General features: G+C 40.2%; 3 protein-coding genes across 4 annotated transcripts in view; 1 reads left to right on the top strand and 2 right to left on the bottom strand.

Moving 5' to 3' along the window:
- Window positions 1–537: 537 nt before the first annotated feature.
- c3h17orf67 (chromosome 3 C17orf67 homolog) lies at window positions 538–18,853 on the bottom strand. Of its 2 annotated transcripts, none has more exons than XM_078163739.1 (5): window positions 18,741–18,845; window positions 7,816–7,993; window positions 6,529–6,629; window positions 1,620–1,741; window positions 538–795 (listed from the first exon to the last, which is right to left on the bottom strand). In XM_078163739.1, exons 2-4 carry the CDS (start codon window positions 7,868–7,870, stop codon window positions 1,625–1,627), a joined length of 273 nt encoding a protein of 90 aa, XP_078019865.1. In that variant the 5' UTR covers window positions 7,871–7,993; window positions 18,741–18,845; the 3' UTR covers window positions 538–795; window positions 1,620–1,624. The 2 variants fall into 2 exon arrangements, with proteins under 2 accessions (XP_078019865.1, XP_033480062.1); XM_033624171.2 differs by having other exon boundaries at window positions 663–795; window positions 1,608–1,741; window positions 18,741–18,853.
- On the top strand, window positions 11,966–21,367 carry dgke (diacylglycerol kinase, epsilon). The gene is made up of 11 exons (XM_033624168.2): window positions 11,966–12,669; window positions 13,965–14,124; window positions 14,241–14,360; window positions 14,495–14,638; window positions 14,765–14,922; window positions 16,351–16,399; window positions 16,512–16,625; window positions 16,800–16,871; window positions 18,416–18,543; window positions 18,748–18,859; window positions 19,662–21,367. Exons 1-11 carry the CDS (start codon window positions 12,218–12,220, stop codon window positions 19,881–19,883), a joined length of 1,731 nt encoding a protein of 576 aa, XP_033480059.1. The 5' UTR covers window positions 11,966–12,217; the 3' UTR covers window positions 19,884–21,367.
- Window positions 21,368–24,523: 3,156 nt separating this feature from the next.
- LOC117255357 (E3 ubiquitin/ISG15 ligase TRIM25-like) overlaps window positions 24,524–25,693 on the bottom strand; it is a 37,147-nt gene continuing 35,977 nt past the window's right edge. Inside the window, exon 9 of the mRNA XM_033624170.2 lies at window positions 24,524–25,334. Within this exon, the coding sequence (XP_033480061.2) occupies window positions 25,189–25,334 (146 nt within the window). The 3' untranslated portion in view covers window positions 24,524–25,188. The remainder of the gene's footprint in view (window positions 25,335–25,693) is intronic.

Here is a 25,693-nt window from a genome sequence, read left to right on the forward strand (position 1 = left end):
TTTTGAATGGCCTATTTTTTCTGATCAGGTTTTCTATAGGCCTATTTCTCCCGACTGTGCAGCCGGATGATCAACTCTCCACTGCTCTCTGCAGACATGACACCGCCGTGTTCATGCATGACGCATTAGATCCACCTATAAGCTTCGGCAGCACATAGCCTACCTTAAATGCACAGGACTGCCGATTAACCCATAAACAAGCGCCGTCTCTTTTGTGCAGTGGTTCCACATGAAGCGAAATAAATTATTTACTGTGCTTTTGATCACGTATCTGATCCCAGTCCTCTCTAAATCAAAAACTGAAACTGAACCAAAGTTAAAGGCTATAACATGCCAAAAATATAGATTTTTTCTCGCTGCCAAGGGGTTAACTAAACGTCTGCACCTCATTTCGATGTGATGCGGTAAACCAATTCTGTCACTAACAGGAGCTGTTTGGCTCTCTCCGTGAGGGAACAAGAGTGGGCTGAAACTAAAAGGTGTGCAGCTGTCAGCCTCTCCTCTTATGTCATATTAATAATAACCATAACACAAACATTGTTACTCATGCATTTGGATTTATTTGTGATTATATAATACATCTCACTCTGATGGTGACTGATACACAATTGAGAGAATAAATGCAGAAACCACTGAAAACAGTAAACTACACAGCTGTAATACAGAGAGATACATGCATGACCATTTATCCACTCTTCACATGGTCATATCTCAGCAGAGAGGGTGTGTCTTCCCATCTTTTAATTTTTCAAGAGTTTTCCCCGTTGGGTCCATGCTGTCACGTCTGGTCCTTCACTGTGAAGAGAAAACAGGGACAGAACAAATGATCAGGTGAAGTCAAACATGATCTGTGAAGCAGCATCCTAACAGGCTGTATCAGACATGAAGCATATTTCAGTATCACTCAGAATCAGTGGCAACAGTTTTGAAACAACCCCTAGGGCTTCACTTTGCTTTTACAGCATCTGATCATTTTATAAGCAGAAAGCACAGAATGTTATGCAAGTTTTTATTTTAGTGACAAGCCGATGTTACTCAGTTCCAAACTATCCCAACATTATTTTTTAATTTATTGTCTACATTGTCTGTGAAATACAGTTTATATGAAACCAGTTTGAGTTTTAAATGATTTCAGCAAGGTAAGTGACTGTGTTTAAGGACTACCAACTCCGGAAGGTGTTTTACAGGTTTCTGAGGTTTCCTGCTGTGCAAAACTGTCAAGATAAAATCACAAAAATAACAAAACAGGAAGAGAAATAACATTACAGCTATTACAAAATGTCAACATCCTGTAAAAATAAGCAATCCAGTATGCAAAAGAGAAAAAGGTAAAAAAGATATAGTTGTAGATGACTGAGGTGTCTTCACTGTGAAGCAGAACAGTTTGTTTGTCCTTTTGAAATGTTAAAAAAGTCATATCACTTCTGAACTGATAATAAATCTGTAATCCCAAATGTTTGTGTGGAAGAAGGATTATGTCATGTGTTGGGGTCTTGTTAGTAAAATCTGTGTGAAATGAAAATTGATGATTAAGCTGCTGTGTATGTGAATGCTGTTCAATTCATGTGCAGTGTGCATTTTGGGGGTTGAAGCGACATTGTGGGGACCTCAGTCATCACCATCATCAGACGGGGTGTCCGTAGTTCCTGTCACAGTGAGGGTAGCAGTGGGGGTTCAGCCAGTGCTCCAAGTTAGTCTCCTGGGCCCTCTGATCCAGAGCCTGCATGTGGAGCAGGTGCTCCTGAGGGGGAGGAGGAAGGCAAATAAGGTTGAGGTACCGAAAGAGGAAAGAAGAAAGCTGGTATAACTGTATATGTTTTGCCAGCCACATTTGCACAAATGAAACCGAGTGTTTGAAGTGGGGGAATCAGTGCTGACTCAGATCTATGAATTCCTCTGCTTTCATTTTTGCATCACACCACAACAGCACAATAAACTGCACAGAGTGAAATTACAGAGATGAGTATAGGGCTAAGCAGAGGGAAACATGCTTGGACTTGTACTCTGATGAACTGATGCCTTCAGAGCATCACAATGCACAAACACGTGGTGACAGATATAGAAAGAGCTGCTGCAGTTACAATAGTTGTCAAAGAAATGACAGTGACAAAGGCTGGACGTGCCTGTCTTATATTAGTCAGATTTGTAATATATTCAAAAACCCTGTGTCTTATATAAAGTTTTGGGATGAATGTTTTCTATAGCAAGTCAACCAGGCTCTGTTATAATAAGTAGGTAATATATTTTTTTTAAAAAGTGGCAGAGGGCAGAATAAATAAGGTGTTTGTGTGGAGTAAATCACAATGTTCTCCAGGCGCAGGAGGGCTCTGCTCAGGCCTGCTTCCAGACTGCTTTGAATAGTGGCACAGTAAGAAATGTTGGTTGGTAATATGAATTCATACTCAGGGCTGTATGCATAACATGAACTGTTTCACGTTTTTATCTCAAGCTGAATGGGTGCTGTTTTTTAGGGTTTGAGGACATTTGGGGTGTAGACCTGACCTCAGCAGGGGGGTCCAGGGAGGATTGTGCCCTGAGAATATTTTTTTGATAACAAGCTCTATTTTGATACTCCAGGTTATTAGTACAAAATATAAACCAACTAATAACATGTGATGTATTAATATAGATTAAACTACTCAGCAGTGAGCCTATATTTAAAATGAGCTCCACATTTATCAGCTGCAATGTTAAAGTGATGAACACATTAATGCATCAGTAATTATACTACAATAATACAATTCTGAAATGGGCCATTCTGCATAATGAGTACTTTTACTTTTGGTAGGCTATTTTACTTTGATGTTAATACTTTTGTACTTTCACTTGAATGATATTTCGAGCGCAGGACTTCTTGCAACAGAGTATTTCTACAATGTTGCTTCTTTTCCTTGAGTAAATAACCTGAGTACTTCTTCCACAACTGTACGTTAGTCTATTGGAATATTTAATAGGTTTTCTTTTATTCACACACAATTTTCAGACACAGCTCGTGCAGTGCAGTGAACGAACTGTTGCCCTCTCCATCAGCTGCAGCTGTCTGTCTGACTGTCAACAGTCTGAGAAATAAAGTCAGTTCGCGCACGGAGTTTTCAAGGAGTAAAATGAATGTGTCATGTAGCTACTTGTTTAGTTTGTTTTGGATCTACACTGTAACATTATGCGACGCGACCTCTGACAGAGAACCGTATTTGATTCGACATGTTAGGGCCACAATCTAAAGAGTACAGTACTGCAATACACTCCTCTGTCACCCGGGGTGCAAGTAGCCTACCAGACTCCCTTTAAAAATCGCAATTTTGTGAGTTGTTGAGTCAGGGAAAGCTTTATAAACGCTCTTAAACACGGACTACAACAAATTCTTAATGATTTGACTCCTCTTGTAAATTCGGCGAATGTAATACGTGGGGGAATTTCATTCTTTTTTATTAACAAACCCGTTTTGTCAGTTTGTCCGGGTGTGTCAGTAGCCTACCGGACGGGAAAAAAAGTCTAACACACCGGCTTGTAGGTGTAAGACCAGACGGACCTGTCAGCCAATAAAACACGAGTATTTCCACGTAGATTTGTAAACCATTTCTGATGGTCTTGCCTCCTTCGCGTTCACCGAAGATAAAAATGGCAACACCGTTTTCAATAGTTAATCCACTTGCAGATGTACCCAGTTTATCAGTCTTGAGTCTTGAGATTTTGCACATAAACTAACTGCTGTAAATCGTATCATCTTGTTCCATGATTAAACAGAGATTTGATATTGGACAACATCAACATACATATTACCCAGCAATTACCATTACATATCTGTATATGACAAAAACTACAAAAGAAAATTATTAGTTGAACTAAATCGTTTTTATAGCCATATTATAGTTGTGTTATAGTTAATGCAGAATAAGAATTTGTTATATATTGATATTTTACAAAAACACAAAGCCATGACAGAGATGGGTTTGCCTTTTTGAGGGCATATATAGAAAATCCCACAATTTCTGATTTAATGGGAGTTCTTCTTTGAATGTGGGCGTATTTCCAAGTGGCAATCAGTCTCCTCATCTCAATGGGCCCCAGTGCAACCACACTCCCTGCACTGTCTATATTTACACTCCTGGCTCAAAGTGAGAATTATTCAGGGCTGCAGTTGGCTGTGTTTGGCATCAGTGGGGCAGGCAGAGAGGTGGCACTGCGTCCCTGTGCCCATGCCTAAAACTGACCTCCGCTTTGCTCAGTATTTAAGGGGGTGAACATGGTGTATATTTACAGGACTAACTTATGCTGCCATGTTAGCTCTATTAAGAAAAAGCTGTTACTGACATTTTACGAGAAATGGTTCGAAAACATTCTGTCAATGCCTTAATCAAGGACATATGTGCATACAGAACGGACATTTGGCCCTGAACCATATGTAACATCTCGCCTATCTAAAAGCCAAAGATCTTAAGCTGCACAGCTGGGAGCTGGTATTCTTCCTCTGGCCAGTGACGTTGGGCTTCAGTAATATTCAGATGGAAAACAGAATGTGTGAGTTGTGTGATCGGGGTGAAGTGGAAAGTGAGTCCCATTTTCTTTTATACTGTACAAACTATGATGACTTAAGAGAGATGGCTTGTATAAAGCCTGACATGTTCTGGTGCTCAGATGAACAAAAGCTAGAATGGCTGTTTAATTTTGATGTTTTAAAGTTTGCCATTTTGTTGCAAAAGCCTGGGAGAGAAGGCAAGATAGTTTGTTTATTGGTACTTATTTTGATTTTAGTGCTGCACAGTAAATGCCTTAGAGAGTGATCCGTGAATTTGCTCTTACACAATGATGTTCTGATTATGTCCAATGCTTTTGCAACCTAAGGGTGCTCAGGTAAAATTCCTCCACCCCACAATGACTGTGGTCTGTAATGGACTCCATTTATAGCATAGATTAAGTTAATATCTATCAGAGAATCATTCAATTTCTTTGATATCTTAGCTTTTTACTTGAATATTATTTGTGTTTATTTATTATTGTTTTTTATGGTCTTTGAGATTTTTGCTTTGTCATGTTGCTTGACTCTTTGTTGACCTGATATTTAGATTTTTGCATGTCAACTGTATGTGGGCTCTTTTTAGAAATAAATCCTGTTTTCCATTATTCACCTGTTTTCCTCTCTGTATTAGGTGACAGGAATGCTATTTATAGATACGCATCCAGCTCCATTCTCCCACCTTTAGATGCAGTATGTCACTCAGCCTTCAGATTCATCACTGGTGATATGGGACATACCATTATCTGCTTTCCCTGCTTTGCCTGCTCTTTAAGTGAGGAGGGATCAGCATTTTACCTTATTTATTTATAAAGTCTCAGCCATGCTTTCTTGGATTGTTGGTGGCCATTATACCCGCTCACAGACATGGCTCACCCTGCAGGTGTCAAAAATTAAGTGTGTCTCCGGTATTAAATAAATAAATTAATAAATGTGACACTTGAAAAGTTAAACCAAACAAGAACATTTTAAAAAGCAAATGAATAAATTATAAAATGATGGAATATGTTTTTTAAAAGATACTGGTGTAGTGTGTAAATATGCATCTTGTACAAACCTATAGAACAATCACAACACAGTTTATTTCAAACCTGCCAGTTAGCATCAATACACAGAACATTAACACTTAATAAATCATTTATAACACACTGTAATATAGCTGTAAGCTTTTAAGTGTTTGTTTATTATCTGTGAACAACTTCCCATTATGAAGCATCTCTAATTAACAGATAATGAATGCTTAATGACATTAAGTGATATAATGTAGTTGCATTATATATGTATATGTTTTCATGAGTTTGGAATACAATTTAAAACAGTTTAAAAGAAGCCTGCAAGTAATAACTGCTTATAAAACACTTTATAATTTATTTATTTTTGTGTGTGGTGTTATCATGCATTCACTGCTGTTGATACAACAGTAAGGGATGCTTCATATGAGGGATTATTATTGTTGACCAAGATATTGATGATCACTTCAAATGTATTTATACTGGGTTCCCACGGTTATGGAAAGAATGGAAAAGTCATGGAATCTCACAATCACATCTTCCAGGCCTGGAAAAGTCTTTAAGAGTTTTGGAAAAGTCGTGGGATTGTGTTGTGTGTAATGAAATTGTGCTTATCTCCAGTGGATAACCTTCAACATAATGTAACATAGCAGCACATCTATTCTCTTTGGCTGTCGACGAAATGTAGCTCTAGTATGTATTGTCTCTAAAATTATGTTTGAATAGAATCTAAAATATTTAAAGGAACACCAGGCAAGTGGGGGAAGAAGAAAAAAAATGTTATCATGGGTTCTTGAAAAAAAAGTCAAAGCCATGAAAATGAGTGGGACCCTGTTAATAATTTCTTACAGCTGTGTTATATTTTATTGTGTATGTAGTGGTAATGAGAGGAAGGGTAAAATGTAGTGTTACCCACAGAGCTATAGAACTCAGTATAATCAATAGTCAATAATCAGTCAGTCTCCACCTGATGTGTCTGTGCTCTTTGCTCTGAATGAAACTTACTCTCATTGGCTCATCGGGGTGGCCAGGCTTCATTGGCTGATCCTGCCTCTTACTGCGGAGCAGCTGCTTAGCGAAGCTCTCCTTGATGATAGGGTTGGCATCTGAGAGAGACAAAGATAAGAGTTGGACTGCAAAGTGATCAGATGTTTACTCTCATGTCATGTGATACACACATCCAATTCTTCTACCAGTAAAGATTCAATAAGGCTGATATACTATACATCAAAGAGATAAAAGAATTGTAATTTTGGCCTTGTGTGTGTGTGTGTGTGTGTGTGTGTGTGTGTGTGTGTGTGTTAACAGTCTCCACAGAGATTAAGGGACTAAGACTGTCTGCTCTGAGTTAACCTCTGCCTGAGTTTTTTTTTTATAGCTTTTTTCTATGACCATAACAGCTGTTTGCTTGGTGGTTGGGTGTTGGCTAATCAGGATAACATTCCTCTCAGTGGACACTGTGTTCAGACCCATGAATAAACCTCTCACCACTATCTGCTGCTGCTGAGCTGTGGCTGACCTGATCTGTTTAGCTAGTCTATGTGAGGCTGTTTACTCCCCAAAGCAAGCCCCAAGGGAGCTGCTCAAACACACACACACACACACACACACACACACACACACACACACACACACACTGCATGAGCGAGGGCTCTCTGTCTCCCTCCAACCCAGGCCTGTACTGGGAGGCAGGGTATTTGGTGGAAGGTAACAAAGTGCCCATTCATCCTCCTCACTCCCCAGGGAGTCAGGCCCATGCAGCACGTGACCCCAGCAGGCAGCCAGGCAAGCTCTCTCCTCCTCTCCTGCCACAGGGAGCTGCTGTGAATCAACACAAGGCCCGAGCTGCTGCTGCGGATGCTGCTGCTGCTGCTGCTCCCTGGGCCTTTGCAGCAACGTGGCAAAACAATCACATTCATTCTGCAACTGTCTCATTAAGAAGGCTTTCAATAATAGTATTTGTGAAGATTTGTGCAATTTCACTTTATGTTAATAGCAAGGCTGCATGCTGAAATTAAATCAACTGTACATGAAAATGCACTTGTGCAAAAACAATGAAATAATGAAACATCATTTCCATCCTTGATTCAGCATCTAAACATAGCCATGCAATAAAAGACAGATGTCTTTTCTTTTTTAACTGACCCAAACCCACCGACTTGCTCACTGCTGTAAAATCACTCTGCATTGAAAAAAAAATGGTTCTTTTGATTTAATCTAATTTAAATTTCACCCATAATTCGCAGTGACAGGCTACTGCTCTCCTCAGGTAAATCCCTGAGAGTTTCCTACCTGTGTAGATGGTCAGCAGGACTACGCAAAGCAAAAACACCACCAGCTTCTTCATCTTCTTCACCTTTTTCCTGCCTGAGCTCTCACTGCTCTGAGGTCCCGACCAGAGTCCAGAGGGAGTGAAGGGGGAAACTCTCCTCCTCCTTCACGTCACCCACAAACTGTCACATATGTGGTACTGGGGAGGTATTAAAAAACACACACACAAAAAACCACCATAAGTGATGATACATTTACTGACATAGAAATATAAGCCACATTGCTACACATTAAAGCTCTAAGTTGCAAAATGACTGGAGGAACAATTAAAGCACATACTGTATGAGGTCTGTTGAGGCAAGTTGGAGACTGTCCACTAGATGGCAATGCAAACACAGTCATACAGAGACAGGCGATGCCTCTGGGGTGATGAGCTCTTTGTGAAATGGTCGGGTACAGAGTGATTTGCCTTTTTATTAAGCATGGAAGTATTTATCTGATCTCCTGTTTGAGAATATTTCCTACAGTACTATTTTTAATATGCTATTTCTATGTAACATCTATCTATCTATCTATCTATCTATCTACACAAATAAACAGTGCTGGACCTTGCAAATTCAGTGCCCTATGCAAGCTTCCCCTGTCCCCCCTGACCCCCTTTTATATTCATTACAAACAACAACAAGCGCTAATAGGAAAGCACCTGCCCTTTTGACCTCTGGCTAGATTTTGCAAGACTTTTTTGTTTCTGTCTCTCTTAATATTTTTATGTATTTCATTTTTTAATCTGGCCCATGGCATCAATGCTCAATTAAATGTGTGTTGTACACCTTACAGCTGCATTTGAGTTGAGCCCCTTGCCCTCCCTTTTCAACTTCCCTTGTCACAGCCACCGCATTTAACGAAAGCAAATCGAACGCCTGCTGAGCAGCACTCACGTCTCCCTGACCTGCCGCCATGGACAGCCAGGTAACCATAGTGTTTGCTCCAAGCCTTAGCATTGTTTATCACTTTTGTGACATTAAAGTACTATTAAAACATCTCAATACAGCAAGTCTAACTGAGGCAACAACCCACCATTAAGCTTAAGTGAGCTAGTCTGGGGTAAAATCACACCGTCTCCCTCCAGCTCTTTGCCAGGTTTGGGTTCACCAGCTGAATTACTTTCCCACTTCCACATGTCTTTATGAACAAAAGCTCAACTTGAAATAATGTTTACATCAATGAACAAAGAGCACAAAGAAGCAGAGGAAGAGCGCTGGCAGACAGGTAATGTAGTGTGGTAGTGTTTGGCTATGGCTCCTGTTTATGCACTGATTTCATTTATAAGTCAATCTATTTACTTCGTTTATCTTAGTCTACGTAATACTTGTTGAGTATGATGTGAGTACATGAGTTATTATGTTCTCGGCACTGTCCTCTGCTGTTAAAATGACCACACATCCCCTCAGTGTGAGACTGGGAGACCACGTGCAGCTTTTCAGTATCTCCTTAAAACTCACTTTTACAAGATGGCAAGATTGTTTTTTCCATTCTCACATGCTATTTTCTCTTTATATTACTATGTTATGGTGTTTTATTTTAACTTCATTGTCATTACATATTGAAATTGTGCTTCTTTTAGAACCATCATTTAGCATCTTTATGTGTACTTCCATGTATTTTGCAAATTTTATCCATTTTAAATTCAAGAATTTGTGTTTTCATATTTGTTTGTATGCAGTCATTACTTAAATTTAAATTTAATCTACTATATGTGAGCGTCATTCTCTTATCTGGCTTTTCCTTTTTTACATATGAACGTATTTCTTTTACCTGCACTTGCACCTCCATCTGTTTATGCATGGGCACAGTGCTGCTCAATATGTGTGCTCTCATGTCTCTAACTTTTGTTACACAGAAGGGGCTTACATGGGTTTCTGATTATTTTTTATTCAATTTTTTTTAAATCTTTTTTCACCTTGATCTGGAAAGCACTGTGAGCTACATAACAGAAATTATTATTATTATTAGCCTATTATCTCTACCATTATTTCTGTACAAAGATCATAAAGGTTTTATCTCATTCAAAATAGCCTATCAACTCCTTAAAAAAACTGTTTTCACATTTAATTACTTACCATATTACCCTATAATATTTTAATATTTTAGTTCTATCTATGATTCTAGCACTGCCATAGAGCACGGCCAGTGACGTCCGAAAGAAGACGTCATTGTGCGTCATTGTTTCCGGTTCCGCTCCTTGTTTCCCCCTGTGCATTGCGCATGTGTTTCCAGTATCCTGTGCACTTTAATGATATGTTGCTTGCATTAATTCCTGGGGCATAGAAAGCTTTTGTTCCCTCGGTGTGATTATCTAACACGCCATGAGCTCACGATGCAGAGCATGCGTGCTGAGGAGCGGCAGTATGCGCGTCAGGAGCTCAGTGTCAGAGATGATAGGAGGGAGAGATGAATCCTGTATCGTTCCCATGTTCGCTTAACTATCATCAGGAAACGGGAAATAAGCGAGATATCTCACATTTGGTGTAGTCTTGTCTTTACAGAGAGTTAGACCTACTTGAATTTAAGTAGAAAGCTTTAGGTCTTAAGTTTGTCAGTGTTCTCTGGCTATAGTTACTGCTGGGGGTCTACAGTAGTCTGAAAAACTAAAAGTAGTCCAATAACTGAGGGCTTGACACCAGCTACTGTAATGGCAATGATAATTAAAGGTCTGCACTGGAGGAATTGAATACAATAGATTACAATATAATAAAACAGATCAGATCTTTATTGTCTTAATTAAAGCCATCTAGAAAAAAAAATAAAAAGAAGAAGAAGAAAACAGATTTGTGCAAAAGCACTGTCATCAATTGTATCTGGTCACCAGGGGTGTTGCAGTGGAGGGGGAAAGTGGGACTGAATACCTGGGGCCCCAATGGAAGTGGAGCCCTCAAAAAGCCTGGAAGAAAAAAGTTTTGTTTGCAATTTTTACTGCTCAGTAATTGTGTGCCATAACTAAATGAAAATCCGTGAAAGACTGAACTTTGTATAAAAAAACTAGTGGAAGCTCTCTGAGGCCCCCTCTCACCTCTTGAAGTCCATTCTCATGATGATTTTATGAACAGTGAATTAAAGGACAACGTCTGGCAGTCCATTGTCCAGCTTGGTGGCTGCGGTGAGAGTGGTAATTACTAAAGAAAGTTGATGTTGATGCTTGTTAAACGTTAGCTTGCTAGCTAGCTAGCTAGTGCTAGCTAAGGTAACGTTAGCTAGGCATTAGTGTAGCTACCATTACCGACTCACACCCGTTCACACTGCACGGACTTGGAACACAACAACGCAAAATTCCACAACGCTTCCGTACCGCGTCTGTGTATGGTTTAAACACGGAAAAGCGCTGTGCAAATATTCCGCAAATCCGTCTGGCATTTCCGCATCGCGGCAGTGAGAATGAACTTTTAAGGTGCAAAATGGTTTAGTCCACTCTTCCACAAGGATTTGTCTCTAAACACAGCTAAAGCCAAGCTGGTGACTGCAGCTGCTGGAGCACCAACGCTCACTGTCATGTGGAAACCAGGGTTCCTCAAAAGAAAAGTAAGAAAGCAAAAGGGAAAAAAGCAAACTGACTTTGAAAAAAAAAAAAGATATGAAAATTAGAAAGTGCACGAGGGAGACATGGCTCAAGAGAAGAAGGGCAAGGGGCCCAAGAGACTGCTTATACATGGGACCCAAAATTTGGTGCTACACCTCTGCTGGTGACCTTTTGGAGGAGCCTGACCCCTAGGTTGGAAACCACTGGACAATACCACCAAACTGCGTGGTTAAAATAAGCTTGAACGATAAAATGCTGCCTGAACATTGATGCATTAGTGCAAAAACTTGATAATATCATACACAATAATATATCAATCACGGGGACGTCTTTCTCTGCAGAACAAGGACTTTTAATGGGCCTACCTGAAATAGTTTTTGCTCACAAAATTTTTAAAAGTTGGATTTTTGAAAGGAGTATTTTTTATATTGTTTTACTGGTACTTTTACTTCCATTTTCCTAACACAAAATTGTTTAAACTGATTGCATCTTCCATCGCTGGTTGTGTGCTGAATTATAGCACTAGGGCACATAGTTGTGCGCATGCGCATTTTCCATGTTGGTGCACTGAACCATCTTGACATTTATAGACTCTCTGATAAAGCTAAGGTAGCGAGGTAGCTCATTGGCTAACGTCACTGTCGTTGTGTTCTTGTTTCGTTCTAGTTCTTCTTTAAAATGATTAGATTAAGGCAGAAACCAGTGCCAGCGTCCTGTTGTTGTCTGTGAACATGAGTGTTGCGGGGAAGAGGTCGCGTGCGTCCTCTCTACACTCAGTGTTGTTAACACAGCTCTGCTCTTCCCTGATTTCCGCTCATTAGCATCACCCATCGCTACTGACCAGCAGAGATGTACAAGGAAAGGGACGAGGTGCAGGACGACTGCGGCTCCCGGGAGGAGTGGACGCTGCTATTCTGGACCTCTCTGGCCGTCATCGTCCCGGTCATCATCACCCTTTGGTGCAGCGCCCAGCGCTCCAAGCGGAAAACGTACATGAAGGATTTTTTTCGCAAGAGCAAGCACGGCTGGCACTACACAGACCTGTTCAACAAGCCCACCTACTGCTGCGTCTGCTCCCAGCACATCCTCCAAGGGGCTTTCTGTGACTGCTGCGGCGTGTGCGCCGACGAGCAGTGCCTGCGCCGGGCCGACCGCAGCCTGCCGTGCAAGGAGATCATGGCCCCCTACAGCCCCGACGGAGCCATGGAGCACCGCTGGGTCCGCGGAAATGTCCCCCTCGCCAGTTACTGTGCAGTGTGCAAACAGCAGTGTGGGACCCAGCCAAAGCTCTGCGACTTCAGGTAGCGTGGGTGGTGCTACAGGTGCAGCCGCGTGGGTATAAGGCCCACTTAAGTGTGCATTATGCAAATGTGTGTGTGTGTTTAAGACATGCTTTTTGCTCTTTTTGCACCCAGAAAGAGCTCAGACGCAATGTGATTGTATAGAGATAGATTTGTGTCAGTATGTGTGTATCAACAATCACTGTGTTAATGTGTCATGTGTAAATCTAAAACACCTTCTACAAATACGAAAAATATTTGCAAACTCACAAAAGAAGTTTTCAAATATAAAATGGACCTGTAGATACACAGATTCCAGAAAAATAAAAACACATCAGTGAATATATTTAATTTACAAAAAATGAAAAGCATTTATGAATATCTTTCCAACATTTACAACTTTCAAACAGATGTTTGTGTATCCAGATTTTTCCATAATCTCAAAACTATACTTGCGGAATTGCATTTTATGCACATGTTTTTTATTTTTGGAATTTGTTTGCAGATCCTTTTTCTAGGCAATGTTAGTCCAATAAATGATTTTATCGATACAGATTTGTCTCAATATTATTTGTGTGAACCAAGCGACAATGTATGTGCTAATGTGTAATACATAAATATAAAACACCTTCCACAAATACAAAAAAGATTTGCAAACTCACAAAACTTTTTTGCAAATATAAAATGGACCTGTAAATACACAAACAAATTCCACAATCTACAAAAAGAATTAAAAGCATTATGAATATTTTTCTAACATTTACAATTTTTGAACAGATATTTGTGAGTCCAGTTTACATAGGCCTATATATATATATATATATATATATATATATATATATATAGACACAAATCTATCTCCATATTTGTGTATTAGCAGATCAGTTTAATATTTGCTAAAATTTTTTTTTTTTTCAATTCACAAATCTTTTTTTGGTGTTTGTAGAATGTGTTTTATATTTATGGATTACACATTAACACATGGATTGTCGATCTGTTCACACAAATAATACTGAGACAAATCTGTCTGCATAGTTTACCTACAAACTGAGGTTGCTTAATCTGTCTTTAATTTCCTTTTATGGACTGCTGCTGGTCTCTGGGATAGCAGACCACAGGCTGGCATGATATCGTACTGTCAGATAACTGTCAGATGGTTTATCCTAATAATGACAGCTTCACAGGTCAGAGGTCAGTGTCAGTGACAGACCAGCACCCCTGCAGCTAGTGAAGATTTAGGGTGTTGCTTCCCTCAGCAGGAATCGCTTTTGTGTTTTTCTTGCTTTCTTAACAAGTGTGTGTCCCTGTGCCTTCAGGTGTGTGTGGTGTCAGACCACAGTGCACGATGACTGCCTGGACAGCCTGACAGATGCAGATCAGTGTGACCTGGGCGAGTTCCACAGCCTCATCATCCCTCCTCACTACCTCTACTGTGTCAACAAGCTCCGCCGTAGGCACCCTGACGAGTACAGCAAGGTGCTGCAGATGTGACGGGGTTGTTTGGGGCCACAGTGTGATCATACTGTGGGAGTTTTGTGGTGTCCCAGAGCTCTTTGAAGCAACGTTCATGGTGTGTTTGTGTGTTTCCATAGCTGGCATCTTCCTGTGGCAGTGGCTGGACTCCAGTGTTGGTCTTGGCTAACACACGTAGCGGTAACAACATGGGGGAGGCTCTGCTGGGAGAATTTCGCACCCTTCTGAATCCTGTGCAGGTCAGGCTGCAGCTTCTTTTAGTTTGTCTCAGACTCATCCTTTAACTCTCCTGTTAGTTGTCATCCTCATTTTCACAGCCTGGGGATGAGTCAGTATTTGAATTTCTGAGCAGAACATGTCTTCTCTCCTCCAGGTGTTTGACCTGTCTGAGCTGACTCCCTCCAAGGCCCTCCAGCTGTGCACCCTGCTGCCCCCCGGCAGTGTCCAGGTGCTGGTGTGTGGGGGTGACGGCACAGTGGGCTGGGTGCTGGATGCCATCGACACTATGAAGCTGAAGGTCGAACAGGACAGTCTCTGAGCTATGAGATCAAGTTTTTTTTAACAGTTTGTCCTCCTGTGTACCACCATGTCTCTGTGCCTGATTAATAACATACCTGCTGCTCTCATATTTTCCCTGTTTCAGGGCCAAGACCAGTTCATGCCAAGGGTGACCATCCTGCCCCTGGGGACTGGAAACGACCTTTCCAACACTTTAGGCTGGGGTGCCGGATATGCTGGGGAGATCCCTGTGGAACAGGTTCTCCGTAACATCCTTGATGCCGAGGTGGTCAAAATGGACAGGTGGGTCACTAGTGTCAGTCCTTGTGTTGTACATAGTGCTGGGTGATATATCGATTATACTTAGGGTATTGCAGCTTGTTCCATGTGTGATGTATAAAATCACTATATCACGAACATCGAGAATAATTTGTCAGCTCGCTTTGGGGTTTTACGTAGTTCTCTCGCTTTCTCCTGTGTCTTTCACTCTTTTGCTCACAGACAAGAAATGGGGAAAAAAAAGACTCACAAACATGATTCGTCACACACACTCCCTCACCCATCCAGACCACTCTTTCCTGGGTGATAGTGTGAGCAGGCGAGGCAGCTTTTAATACCTGCAGGGCTGCAGACCACGACTATTTAGTCACATTTTGTGACCATGGAGCACCAGTGTGACTTGCAGATATTATAAATAAATGAACTTGAGAGCTGTTAGTTTGTTTCCAGCTCATAGCAAATGAATCCTCATATTTAAGGCTGTCGCTGTCACAATATAACTTAAACAAGTTTAATAAAAGTGTGAGCAGACGAGAAGTATATTTTTGTACCTGTAGGGCTTTAGACCGCAACTATTAAGTCACATTGACCATGGAGCACCAGTGTGACTTGCAGATATTATTAATATATGAACCGGAGAGCTAGTAGTATGTTTCCAGCTCACACTGTAAATCCTCTCTTTTAACGGTGGCATTGTATGTGGTTTAACTTTCCACTTACTACCAATAGCTGACTGTTGATCAGAAGCTTCAAGTTCACAGCAAAACCATCAACACTTCTTGCCTGAGACAAGCTGGGTGCTTCAGAATAAAAGCACCAGTGGTTCTGTTTTTAGAAAGGCGATGAGAAAGATTTGAAAGGTTCCTTTTGCTCTTCACATTGTGTAGCTAGCACTATTGGGCCATAACCACCATCTAAATGATGTTAATAATAATGATCAATCTTTCTAAACGTAGACCATAGTTTTAAAACAGTACTTTATTTAACTTTATTAGAACAGTAGTTTATTTAACTTTATTGTAACTATTTTATTTAACTTTATTATAACAGTAGTTTATTTAACTCAGTTATTATGGTACTTTGTTTAACTTTATTATTACAGTGATTTATTTAACTTTGTTGTAACAGTATTTTAACTTCCCTAAAACAGTGCTTTATTTAACTCTATTAATCTAATTTGTGTTCATTTTGGACACTGAGGTCATAATCTCACCATCTCCAGTTTTCACAGACTAGTGGCAGGTTAAACAATTAAACATTGTGGGTATTTTACAAGCTGGTTGTATTTTTACACTTAAAATATGTAATGGTTTCTACTTTTAAAGCTACAGTAAATAATTAAATAGAGAATTCAGTATTTCTCCACCAGAACTGTATTCATGTCTTTCTAAAATTCTAATTATTGCTTGTGTTTCTTCTGCTCCTGCTAACTTCCTACATGATCCTTTTCAGATGGAAAGTGCAGGTGGCTTCAAAAGGCCTCTACTTTCGCAAACCAAAGGTGAGTTTCTCATCGATAAACAGTTTTATCTTTACTTGCAGATATGTTGGGATTTAGGCTCGCTGACACACTCAGCAGTACATGTAACACATATGCTGCACATCCTCCTCAGGTTCTGTCCATGAACAACTACTTCTCTGTGGGGCCTGATGCTCTGATGGCACTCAACTTCCACACACACCGTGAGAAAACACCCTCCTTCTTCTCCAGCCGCATCATCAACAAGGTCACAGAGTTTGCAACTCTTCATTTGAATACATAAATCATGTGCAAATGTTTATTGAATTTGAATATCAATACAAAGGAACTGCCTGTGGATAAGTTGGTTTCCTTGTTATCAGAAGCATCAGAGAAACAAAGTGCTTTGTATTAACGCATACTTTTCTGTTTTCTCCCCCAGACTGTATATTTTCTGTATGGCACCAAAGATTGTTTAGTGCAGGAATGTAAGGATCTGGATAAGAGGATTGAGGTACAGTTGCCTTGTAGAAGCTTCATGCTATTTCTGTCTTCAGATAATGCATTTTTCATTTACATTTTTCATTTGGAGGCTCTCTGTCTCTTACCAAGCTGTCACTATAAATCTGACTTTTTTCACATTTGACTTGCTTACTTAAACATGGCAAAGATAAACGACAGTAATAAAAAAAGAACAATATTTTACATTCTATCTGGGCTTGCTTGTGATTGAATATGATGTTTTGTGGTTGATGTTTTTTTTTTTCTGGATTTACATCTCTGGAATGGACATACAGTGTACCGATTAACCCTCAACCTGTATGTTTGTTATTGTTAACCTGCAGTTTGTTGGGCTGTTCTCTACAGTGTTTTTTTGTGAATCAGATACCCTGAGCATACAATAAGGGTAAAAGTTTGCATAGAATGTGGAAGCAGGGGAGAAACAGTTAGCCTAGCTCTGGCTGAAGTTCAAAGCAACACCTACCGCTCCATACTTAACCACTAACTGTCACTTTTATGTTTTTTTGTGTGTCAGTATTTAACAAACATGTTTATAAGTGAGCTTGAGAGGTGCTGGTAAAAGTATTATTGTGTCTCTGCACCAGGGATAGCTGTGGCTGAAGGGTTGTGTTTCTTAGTTGTCCCTCCATCCCAATCTCATGAACGCAGGATCTCAAGAACACCTTGGGGGACTGTCAACTTGGACTCAACAATGAACTGATTTCAATTTAGTGATCAAAGGTCAAGGTTACTGTGACCTCGTATCTGACTCATTCTCGTGAATGAGATATCTCAAGAATGCGTTGAGGGTCCTCAGATTTGGCACAAACATCCACTTTGACTCAGCGATGAACTGCTTAGAGTTTGGTGGTCAAAAGTCGAGGTCACTGTGACCTTGCATCCGTCTCATTCTCCTGAATGCGATATGTCAGGAACACCTAAAGGGAATTTCCTTAAATTTGGCACAAACGTCCATTTGGACTCAACAATGAACTGGTAAGAGTTTAGGACAAAGGACAAAGGTCATTGTGACCTTGCAAAACATTTTTTTTCCATAACTCAAGAATTCATACATTTAATTATGACCAAATTTCACAGAAATGTGTAATAGCATAACATGATGACAAGTTGACATTTTATATCTAAAAGGTCAGTGTTTTGCAAAAACACTTCACTGGCTATTATTCAACATCATAACTCAAAAACAAAGGGAGACATTTGGTTGGACACTGAATTGGGGAAACCAATTTTTGGGTGTCCACCTTTAAACTGTGCTGATTGTATAGATCGTCTGTGCTGTTGGGGGAAGATGTGTGTGAAGCATCCATGTTTTAGAATTTGCTGCTTCTTTGCAGCAACATCCATAGTTGCAGCATTGTCTACTGTGGAGGCTACATATAAGTTTAAACAGACATGGATGTAAACTGTAACTACAACATACAACCGCAAGATGGTAATTCTAGTTGAATTTTGTTGAGAGCCAGGCTAGCTGTTTCCTCTTGCTTCCAGTCTTTATGCTTTGCTAAGCTAAGCTAACCAACTGCTGTATTGTTCCAGCTGGAGTTGGATGGGGAGAGGGTGGCCCTGCCCAGCCTGGAGGGTATCATAGTTTGTAACATTGGCTATTGGGGTGGAGGCTGCAGACTCTGGGAGGGTATGGGAGATGAACCCTGCCCCCCCACACGGTAAGACCTGCACTGTCATATAGGACAGTTAGAGATAATTATAACTGTGAGCAATAATTAATTAATTAATTCATTCATTCATTCATTCATCACTAGGTATTGTTTATGCTATAGTATTCTTACTGAAATGTTTATATCAATTGCTCTGGGTTACCATGGCAACTAACAGTGATCAGCAGTGATGTTTCCTGTCTCACCCTGCAGGCTGGATGATGGTCTGCTGGAGGTGGTGGGTGTGTTTGGCTCCTTCCACTGTGCTCAGATCCAGGTCAAGCTGGCCAATCCTCTGCGGCTGGGACAGGCCCACACTGTCAGGGTGAAGCAAACACACACACACACACACACACACAAACACACGGTGCTGCCACAGTGTTTCCTGTTTACCTGTGGGTATGGAGAAACACAATGACGGAGTCAGATTAGGTTTTGCTTCCATTTGCCTCGTCACAGCACTTGAGAATCTAATTTTAGACTAATCTGATTAAGCATACACTACTTGGCTCCTGCATGTGCTCATATCCTTTGCTTGTTTCCACACCACCTCATTCTGCTCATTAAATGCTAATCTAAACCCCTTCAGGAGCAATGTATATCTGCCACTGCAGCTTTGGTGTGACTGTGACAACCACAGGAGGCAAAACAAAGAAAACAGAATTTGAATACTATTTGTATACGTTCCATAGTTATGTACAACATTTTCAAAAACAGTGTTGCTAAGGATGTAGGTTTGATGGCACAAATGGGGGGACACACAGTCAAGGTTTAAAAAAGAATATCAATCTTGAACATTATTTTATTTTATTGTTTTCGTACTTAAAGGGAGTATAAATGAGCCCTAAGAGGGCTCCGTCCCCAGCAGAAATGACGGCCTTAGTGCTAACTATTCCCTCAATTTCAGACTGTAAAGCAATTCAAAATATAAAATGAGGAAATCAATTCAGGTGGATAACTGCAACATGTATAATATAAAGGATGTAAACCTACATGTACTTGTGCCCTTCTGCCATCAAATTAAAATATAGAACAGAAACACCAGTGAGCACCAGATGTGGTGGTAACCACTCTTGCTGACAAGATACAGTATATCTTATAATTAAGTGTTATCTGTCCCTCTCCAGCTGGTTCTCAAGAGCTCCAAGATGCCCATGCAGGTGGACGGAGAGCCGTGGGCCCAGGGTCCCTGCACCATCACCATCACCCATAAGACCCAGGCCCTCATGCTGTACCACAGCGCTGAGCAGACAGATGATGACGATGACGAATCCAGCGCCTCTGAGACAGAGAGCCCCACCCCTCACGACTCACCTAGGCCCCCGGGGCCGGCCTCTGCTCGTGCATGACTCAGCCTAAACATCACGTGATCTGGTGCCCCTCTTATCTTGATTTCTGTCTTCTTTCTGCAGCCCGGTCTCTATTGATCCCTCATTTGAAATATTACTTGGTCGTCCTCCTATAAGTTCTCTGAACACACTTTATCCTCAGATAACATTGATGAGAATAGGTGTTATAATTTTCCTGTGTAATAATTTTATGTTTTCAGAGAGCTCACAGGAGTTAGAGTGGCTAGTTTGGAAATGGGCTGGTGTGATTAGGTTTTTGGTCTTTAATCTCTACACTCCCTGTATACTGTAACCAAGAGCTCAGGCAGTTCCCCCTCCACAGGTGGGACAGTTAGGAGGAGCTAAATGTTTTGGAGAAAGACTGCTGTGTATTTGCACTGATCCCTTGTGCCATGAATATCTATAGTCAACTATTTGTATTTATTATACTGTATTTACAATTGAGTGCCCAACGCAGCCCTACAGGTATCAGTGAGCCATTTTTAACAAGTTGTCCAGGTTCAATTGACCAAATCTACACAAAGCCATGTCAAAGGCCCTGTCTACATATATACAGATATTTTTGAAAACATACATTTCCCTTGGTTATAAAAAAAAGAATTCTCCACACGACCTTCATTTTACATAATCTCTCTGTCCACACAAGAACGCAAAAGCAACCCTAAACAAAGTGTACAGGCTAATGCTACTTTCTTCAAAACACCAATTTATGGTCTAATAACAGTTGATTTCTGTTAGGTAAAAGGCTGAAAGAGCTCACTCAAACATATGATAGGGCTCTACCTGACTCAGAATTATGTTGGTTGAATCAGATTTGGCTGTGTAATTCAAGCATTGGATTATTTGTTCTTTTTTTTCCCCATATTCAGTTTTAAGTTTGAACAGGGCTCAGTGGGATGCTCAGTGTGACAGCGGCAGTCATGTAATATAGTAAACAGGCTAACTGCGCTAACGATGGATCGGAAATGAGCATCATTTTTTTAACGACTAGATATCAAACAAAAGCCAGAGACTGCGTTGTATTAAGTATCTGTGAGCTGTAAATTCACCACTTCTAAGCAGAAGAGACAAGATAAAGTTATCTTGGAGCCTTACAGTGGAAAGTTTCTCCTCCTCTGTGCAGCTGCATTGTGTCTACGGCTGTCTGTACCAAAGAGTGGAGTGAAAGTCAAGAGTGCTCACTCCGCAGCAAAATCTCGGGGCCAGAGCGCCCCCAGAAGTACACTGCACAGCACACTGACAAGCAAAAAAAACAATTGCTCAACTTGGAGCAATCTGTCGACTGAGGGGTCTCTCACTGACAGTTTGAATCTCCAACTTTCAAAGGGCAGCCCCACATACTAGTTCCCTCTAATACTCATCGATAACAATCACACTCTGGAAAGTTTCCAACCATCTGTTGGTTAGACGGTGCCTGGTCCAAAACGGCTCTGTTTATCTGTGTAGTGATACTTGCGATACTATGCCCCCACCCCCACCCACACTTATAAGGTGTTTTAGTGACTTAAACCTCTGTTTGCTTGTGGACGAGGGAACAACTTAGGGGAAAATATCTATTTTTCCAGAAATATCTTTGTAAGTATAGACAGGGCCTAAATCAGCAGCAGGTGAGGAGGTAGTAATACAGGAAAGAACAGTACTGTCACAATGATTGTGAAGTGGAGGTTTAGGTACATCCACAGCTTTATTTGCCATTTTTTACTCCAGAAAGAGCACAAACACATTTTCTGAGTGAAATCTAAACCGCACAGAATATCCATTATATCACTCCGTCAGGCTCCTCATCACAATGTTGACATTTTTCTCCTGCATTTGTGACCCGAGATAAAGCTTTGAAATGTGTGTGAAAGCCAAAAGGTATTTGAATCCCGATGGAGTGAGGGGCCCTGTTACAACTGCAGTGTCTCCGTGATGTCTCAAGTAGCTCGCCAAACTGTTGGATTGTACCGAGACACAGTCTTGAAACTATATTTAACTTTCCTGTGAGAGCTACAGCAAACAGCCTGACTGGTTTTGAAAGTACTGCCAAGTAACTGTTGTTCAGAAGATTGATTTTACCTCCATGTAAAACGTTAGCTTTCCCTCTTCTTTACATAGTTCCTCCTGTTTACATATTTTGTTTTGCACTGTTTTGGCGCTTACACTGATAAATACCTTACACTGCTTAGGGTGTAGGTTATATACATGAAACCATAGAGATGAGCTTTGATGTTGCTGCCAAAAGTGATAACTGCTGATGAGATTAAGCTGTCCCATGTTGTTATTTTACGTTATTCAAGTCATCCTCTTGCATTTATTCATTCCTGGTTTACCAAATAGTCCCCACAAGGTGGCAGACTAGACAGTATTTTCTGTAGACAGGTTAAGTAGAGTTGGTCTTCTGCTTCAACCTCCACAGTTAAATATTTATACCATCAGAGTTGCTTGCATGTACTTCTCTTTGTAGTGTTCAGATGACATGGATCTAGCTGTTGAGTTTTATTTGTTGCATCCTTCCTGTTCTCGAAATAATGTGTGCAAGAGGTCATTTGTGTTTCTGTCTAATAGCCTACGTGTATGGAAATTATTTTACTCTTTGAGGTGGTCCTGTTTATTGCAGAATGGTTGCCTGTTTCTCACAGCCATATCAGGAAAGACCGTAGAATGTTAGTTTAAGCTTTCCTATGAGCCTGGAGCCAACTTGCTGCTTATAAGGCTGAACAGGGATCAGTGTTTTGCCGCGTGATGCCTGTGCTTTTGGAATATGCACCTCCTTAGCAGGTAACCAAGCCTCATGGTTTCATCACCCTCTGTTTGGTGAATGTCTTCTTGCGCAAGGACACCTGACTGACCTTTTACCTTATCGTCCATGTTTACCAGTGTTGTGTGTGTCTTGTGTTGCACTGAATTAGTTTATATGTAACTGGTGTTTATTGGCAGGTTTTTAGCCACGACAGCAGCATGGCTGTAGTTCAAAACACTGTTTTATAATGAAATACCTCCATAAGCATTTGATGAATTGTGATGCAATTTGGTATAGATGTTGATTTTGTTGACCCTGAAAATTTAGTTAACGCCACCAACAGGTCTAAATCATGCTTGTCAAACACTTTGCTTCTTGACTCCAAAACTACCAACTGAATTTCTCTAAGCCTCAGCTGTAGTTTGAGACTAATGCTAGATAACATGCTAAATATTAGCATATCCAGAGTTGGACCTAAATACAGAAGTTGTATGCAAAACAGCTTAAGCTGTACTCGAATATATTTATATTACCAATGGATAAAATAACTGTAATGTGAAATGGGTCACTGATAGTGGCGAACCCAGAGGCAGTTATTACCAACTCTGCAGGCCCCCTCAGATTTACAGAGCACTTTAGGTCATTTCAGGTCATAGCTTGGGTTTTACGGCTCGCAGCTTCACAACTTCAAACTTGTTTCCAGCAGCAGCAGGAAGCAGTTTTGAGTAAAAAAAAAAAAAGCTCTAATAGAGTGCCCCAGGAATGAGTCCTAAAACATGGAAATGGGTTAGCATTTCAGCACTGTTTGTCTTCAAGTCAGTGGATTTTTGTGTGGATGCCTGAATTAAGACTTTCACATTTTGTTGCATGACATAAAATATGTCCGTAAATACCCCATTTGTGAATTTTAAATATTTTTGTGTCTACAAAAAGGCAGTTGCTAACAAGGGGCTAGAACAAACGGAACCCTGACAAAGCAGCAACTGGCTAGTGGCTAACTAGTGTGCCAGCTTAGCAGCCAAAGAGCCAGACCTTTTCATCGGGAGATGCTACTGACCAAAACAGAGTTGAAAAGAGAGTGAATATTGTATTCACAGTTGTAATGTTGCCAGAAACATGACTTAAAATGAACGCTAATGTCGCTCTGTCTTTCCTGGATGTGCAAGAAGGCTTTTGTTTGCTAATATATTAAGCCACACAATGGTATAAAGCCATTACAAGTCAAACATTAGGGATGTTCAGCTTGTTGTCGAGTTATGCCCCCAAGTGGCCAAAGCAAAAAAAGCTGTTTATGCAGTTTTGATCCAATGAAGGTTGACAATGTTCAGCTAAGCCTGATAAACTACATGGGGGATTACAATCCTTTTGTTTTGCACAACATGGCCATCTTTTTGGCACCACCATTAAAATGTTTTGTGCCACTAGTGTTAAGGATTTGACAATAGCAAAGTGATTTCTCAATTTTTAAATCATCCAACAAATTTGTTATCTGGCGTATAATGACTATTACACCTCACAAGGTTGCTAGTGTGGCTAAAAACTTGTACTTGTTTTTTTTTCTTGTTATTAAGGGTGGAGAGACATGACTTAGTTTTTTTTTGTTTGTTTTTTGTTTTGTTTTTTTAATTCCCAATTCAAACCTGTCAGTTTATTATTATTCATTAAATCTTGGCAGATACAGAACAGTATTTATATGGACTTAGTGTATCAAGGCAAATTTCACTGTATTGTGTGCACCAAATGCTTTCATTATTAATTAATGTATATTTGAATATGCTTACTTTTTTGCAGCCCAATATCTGTTAAAAAAAAACCCAAAAGGCTGATGAGAATGTGCAGAAAACATATTTTCACAATATGATCCCAAGAGGAAGTCTTATGTAGCCTCGACTAAACAGGAATGAAAATACAAATTAACTGTGTCTGGGAAAGAATGAGCTTTTATTGGAAACAATCATGTAAAACATAGCTGTTTACAAAAATGATAGTAAAGAGGGTTTGGTGAAATTATTTCTACAGGTGAGAAAAATGGATTTTGATTGAACTGAATGTAAAGAAGCGATCTTTTGAATTTGAAGACATTCCCATAAATATTTTCATATATAAGCCACATGTCTCTGTGTTTTCATTTGATAAATTATAAATTATATACAGAATTTGCGGGGGGAAAAACTGCTGTTATAATCCCTGGTCAGAGATCACAGCAGTCATGTGCTCCTGTTGCTTCGAACACATCACACTGACATATCGATGGATGTGTTAATCATTTACCAATGTAACAAATACTGTGCTCAAGTTGTTAGGAAATGTGGTCATTTCAAAGCACCTGCTACCACACTCATTTACGTAAATATGTCCTGTAAAAACATACAATATATATATCCATTATGACTATTATTTAAAGTAATGCAAATAAGTGTCAAAGGCTGACTTTGTGTATGTATGTGTGTATGCTGTTTATTTAAGCAGCAGGACAGTGCTATTCTCTATCATGTGACTGGCTGATAGGCTCCATTTTTATGATGCACAAGTCTAATATAGTGCCTCAAACCAGGATTGCAGAAGCAAATACATGGACTTTGTTTACTTATTTTTATGAGGCCTTGGGTGGGGTTTTGTTGATTTCTCTGATGAGGGATGGCTTCTGGGTTTGTCTTTCTTCTTAAAATCAGATCCTTTCCCACTTTGGTTATTCCCTCCTGAAGCATTCGGGGGCCTTTTGTCTTGTTCTGAAGGAAAAAAATATATATAAGTTTCTTTAGTAGTTTGCCAACAGAGATGTGCCACTTGCCAAACTGATTGGAATTTTTAGATATCTTGTGTGCTGAAATTAAACTGAATTCTGTCAAGCTGTAGTACAGCAATGTGAACGCCTGAATTTGTAATTATTACTGAAAATTAATGTTATCTAAAGTTCAACTCGCTAAAAGCCTTCAGAGTTTGCCAACATCTTGGCACCCAGGTAATTTAGGTAGTGCAGGTCTGTCTCCTGCAGACATTTCAGAGACGGATATCTCAAGGCCAAGTAAAACCAAACTCTCTGTAAGGTTTCATACCACCAGAAGGAAGTATGAGAATGTGTTTTTCT

The sequence above is a fragment of the Epinephelus lanceolatus genome, chromosome 3 (assembly GCF_041903045.1).
Source record: "Epinephelus lanceolatus isolate andai-2023 chromosome 3, ASM4190304v1, whole genome shotgun sequence".
Taxonomy (NCBI): Eukaryota; Metazoa; Chordata; class Actinopteri; order Perciformes; family Serranidae; genus Epinephelus; species Epinephelus lanceolatus.

Coding starts and splice junctions, on each gene's coding strand:
- c3h17orf67 (XM_078163739.1), bottom strand. CDS start 7,870: ATGAAGAAGCTGGTGGTGTTTTTGCTTTGCGTAGTCCTGCTGACCATC. Junction 6,630..7,815: donor CCTGCTGACCATCTACACAG/GTAGGAAACTCT, acceptor TGTCTCTCTCAG/ATGCCAACCCTATCATCAAG. Junction 1,742..6,528: donor ACCCCGATGAGCCAATGAGA/GTAAGTTTCATT, acceptor CCTCCCCCTCAG/GAGCACCTGCTCCACATGCA.
- dgke (XM_033624168.2), top strand. CDS start 12,218: ATGTACAAGGAAAGGGACGAGGTGCAGGACGACTGCGGCTCCCGGGAG. Junction 12,670..13,964: donor CCAAAGCTCTGCGACTTCAG/GTAGCGTGGGTG, acceptor CTGTGCCTTCAG/GTGTGTGTGGTGTCAGACCA. Junction 16,400..16,511: donor TCTACTTTCGCAAACCAAAG/GTGAGTTTCTCA, acceptor CATCCTCCTCAG/GTTCTGTCCATGAACAACTA.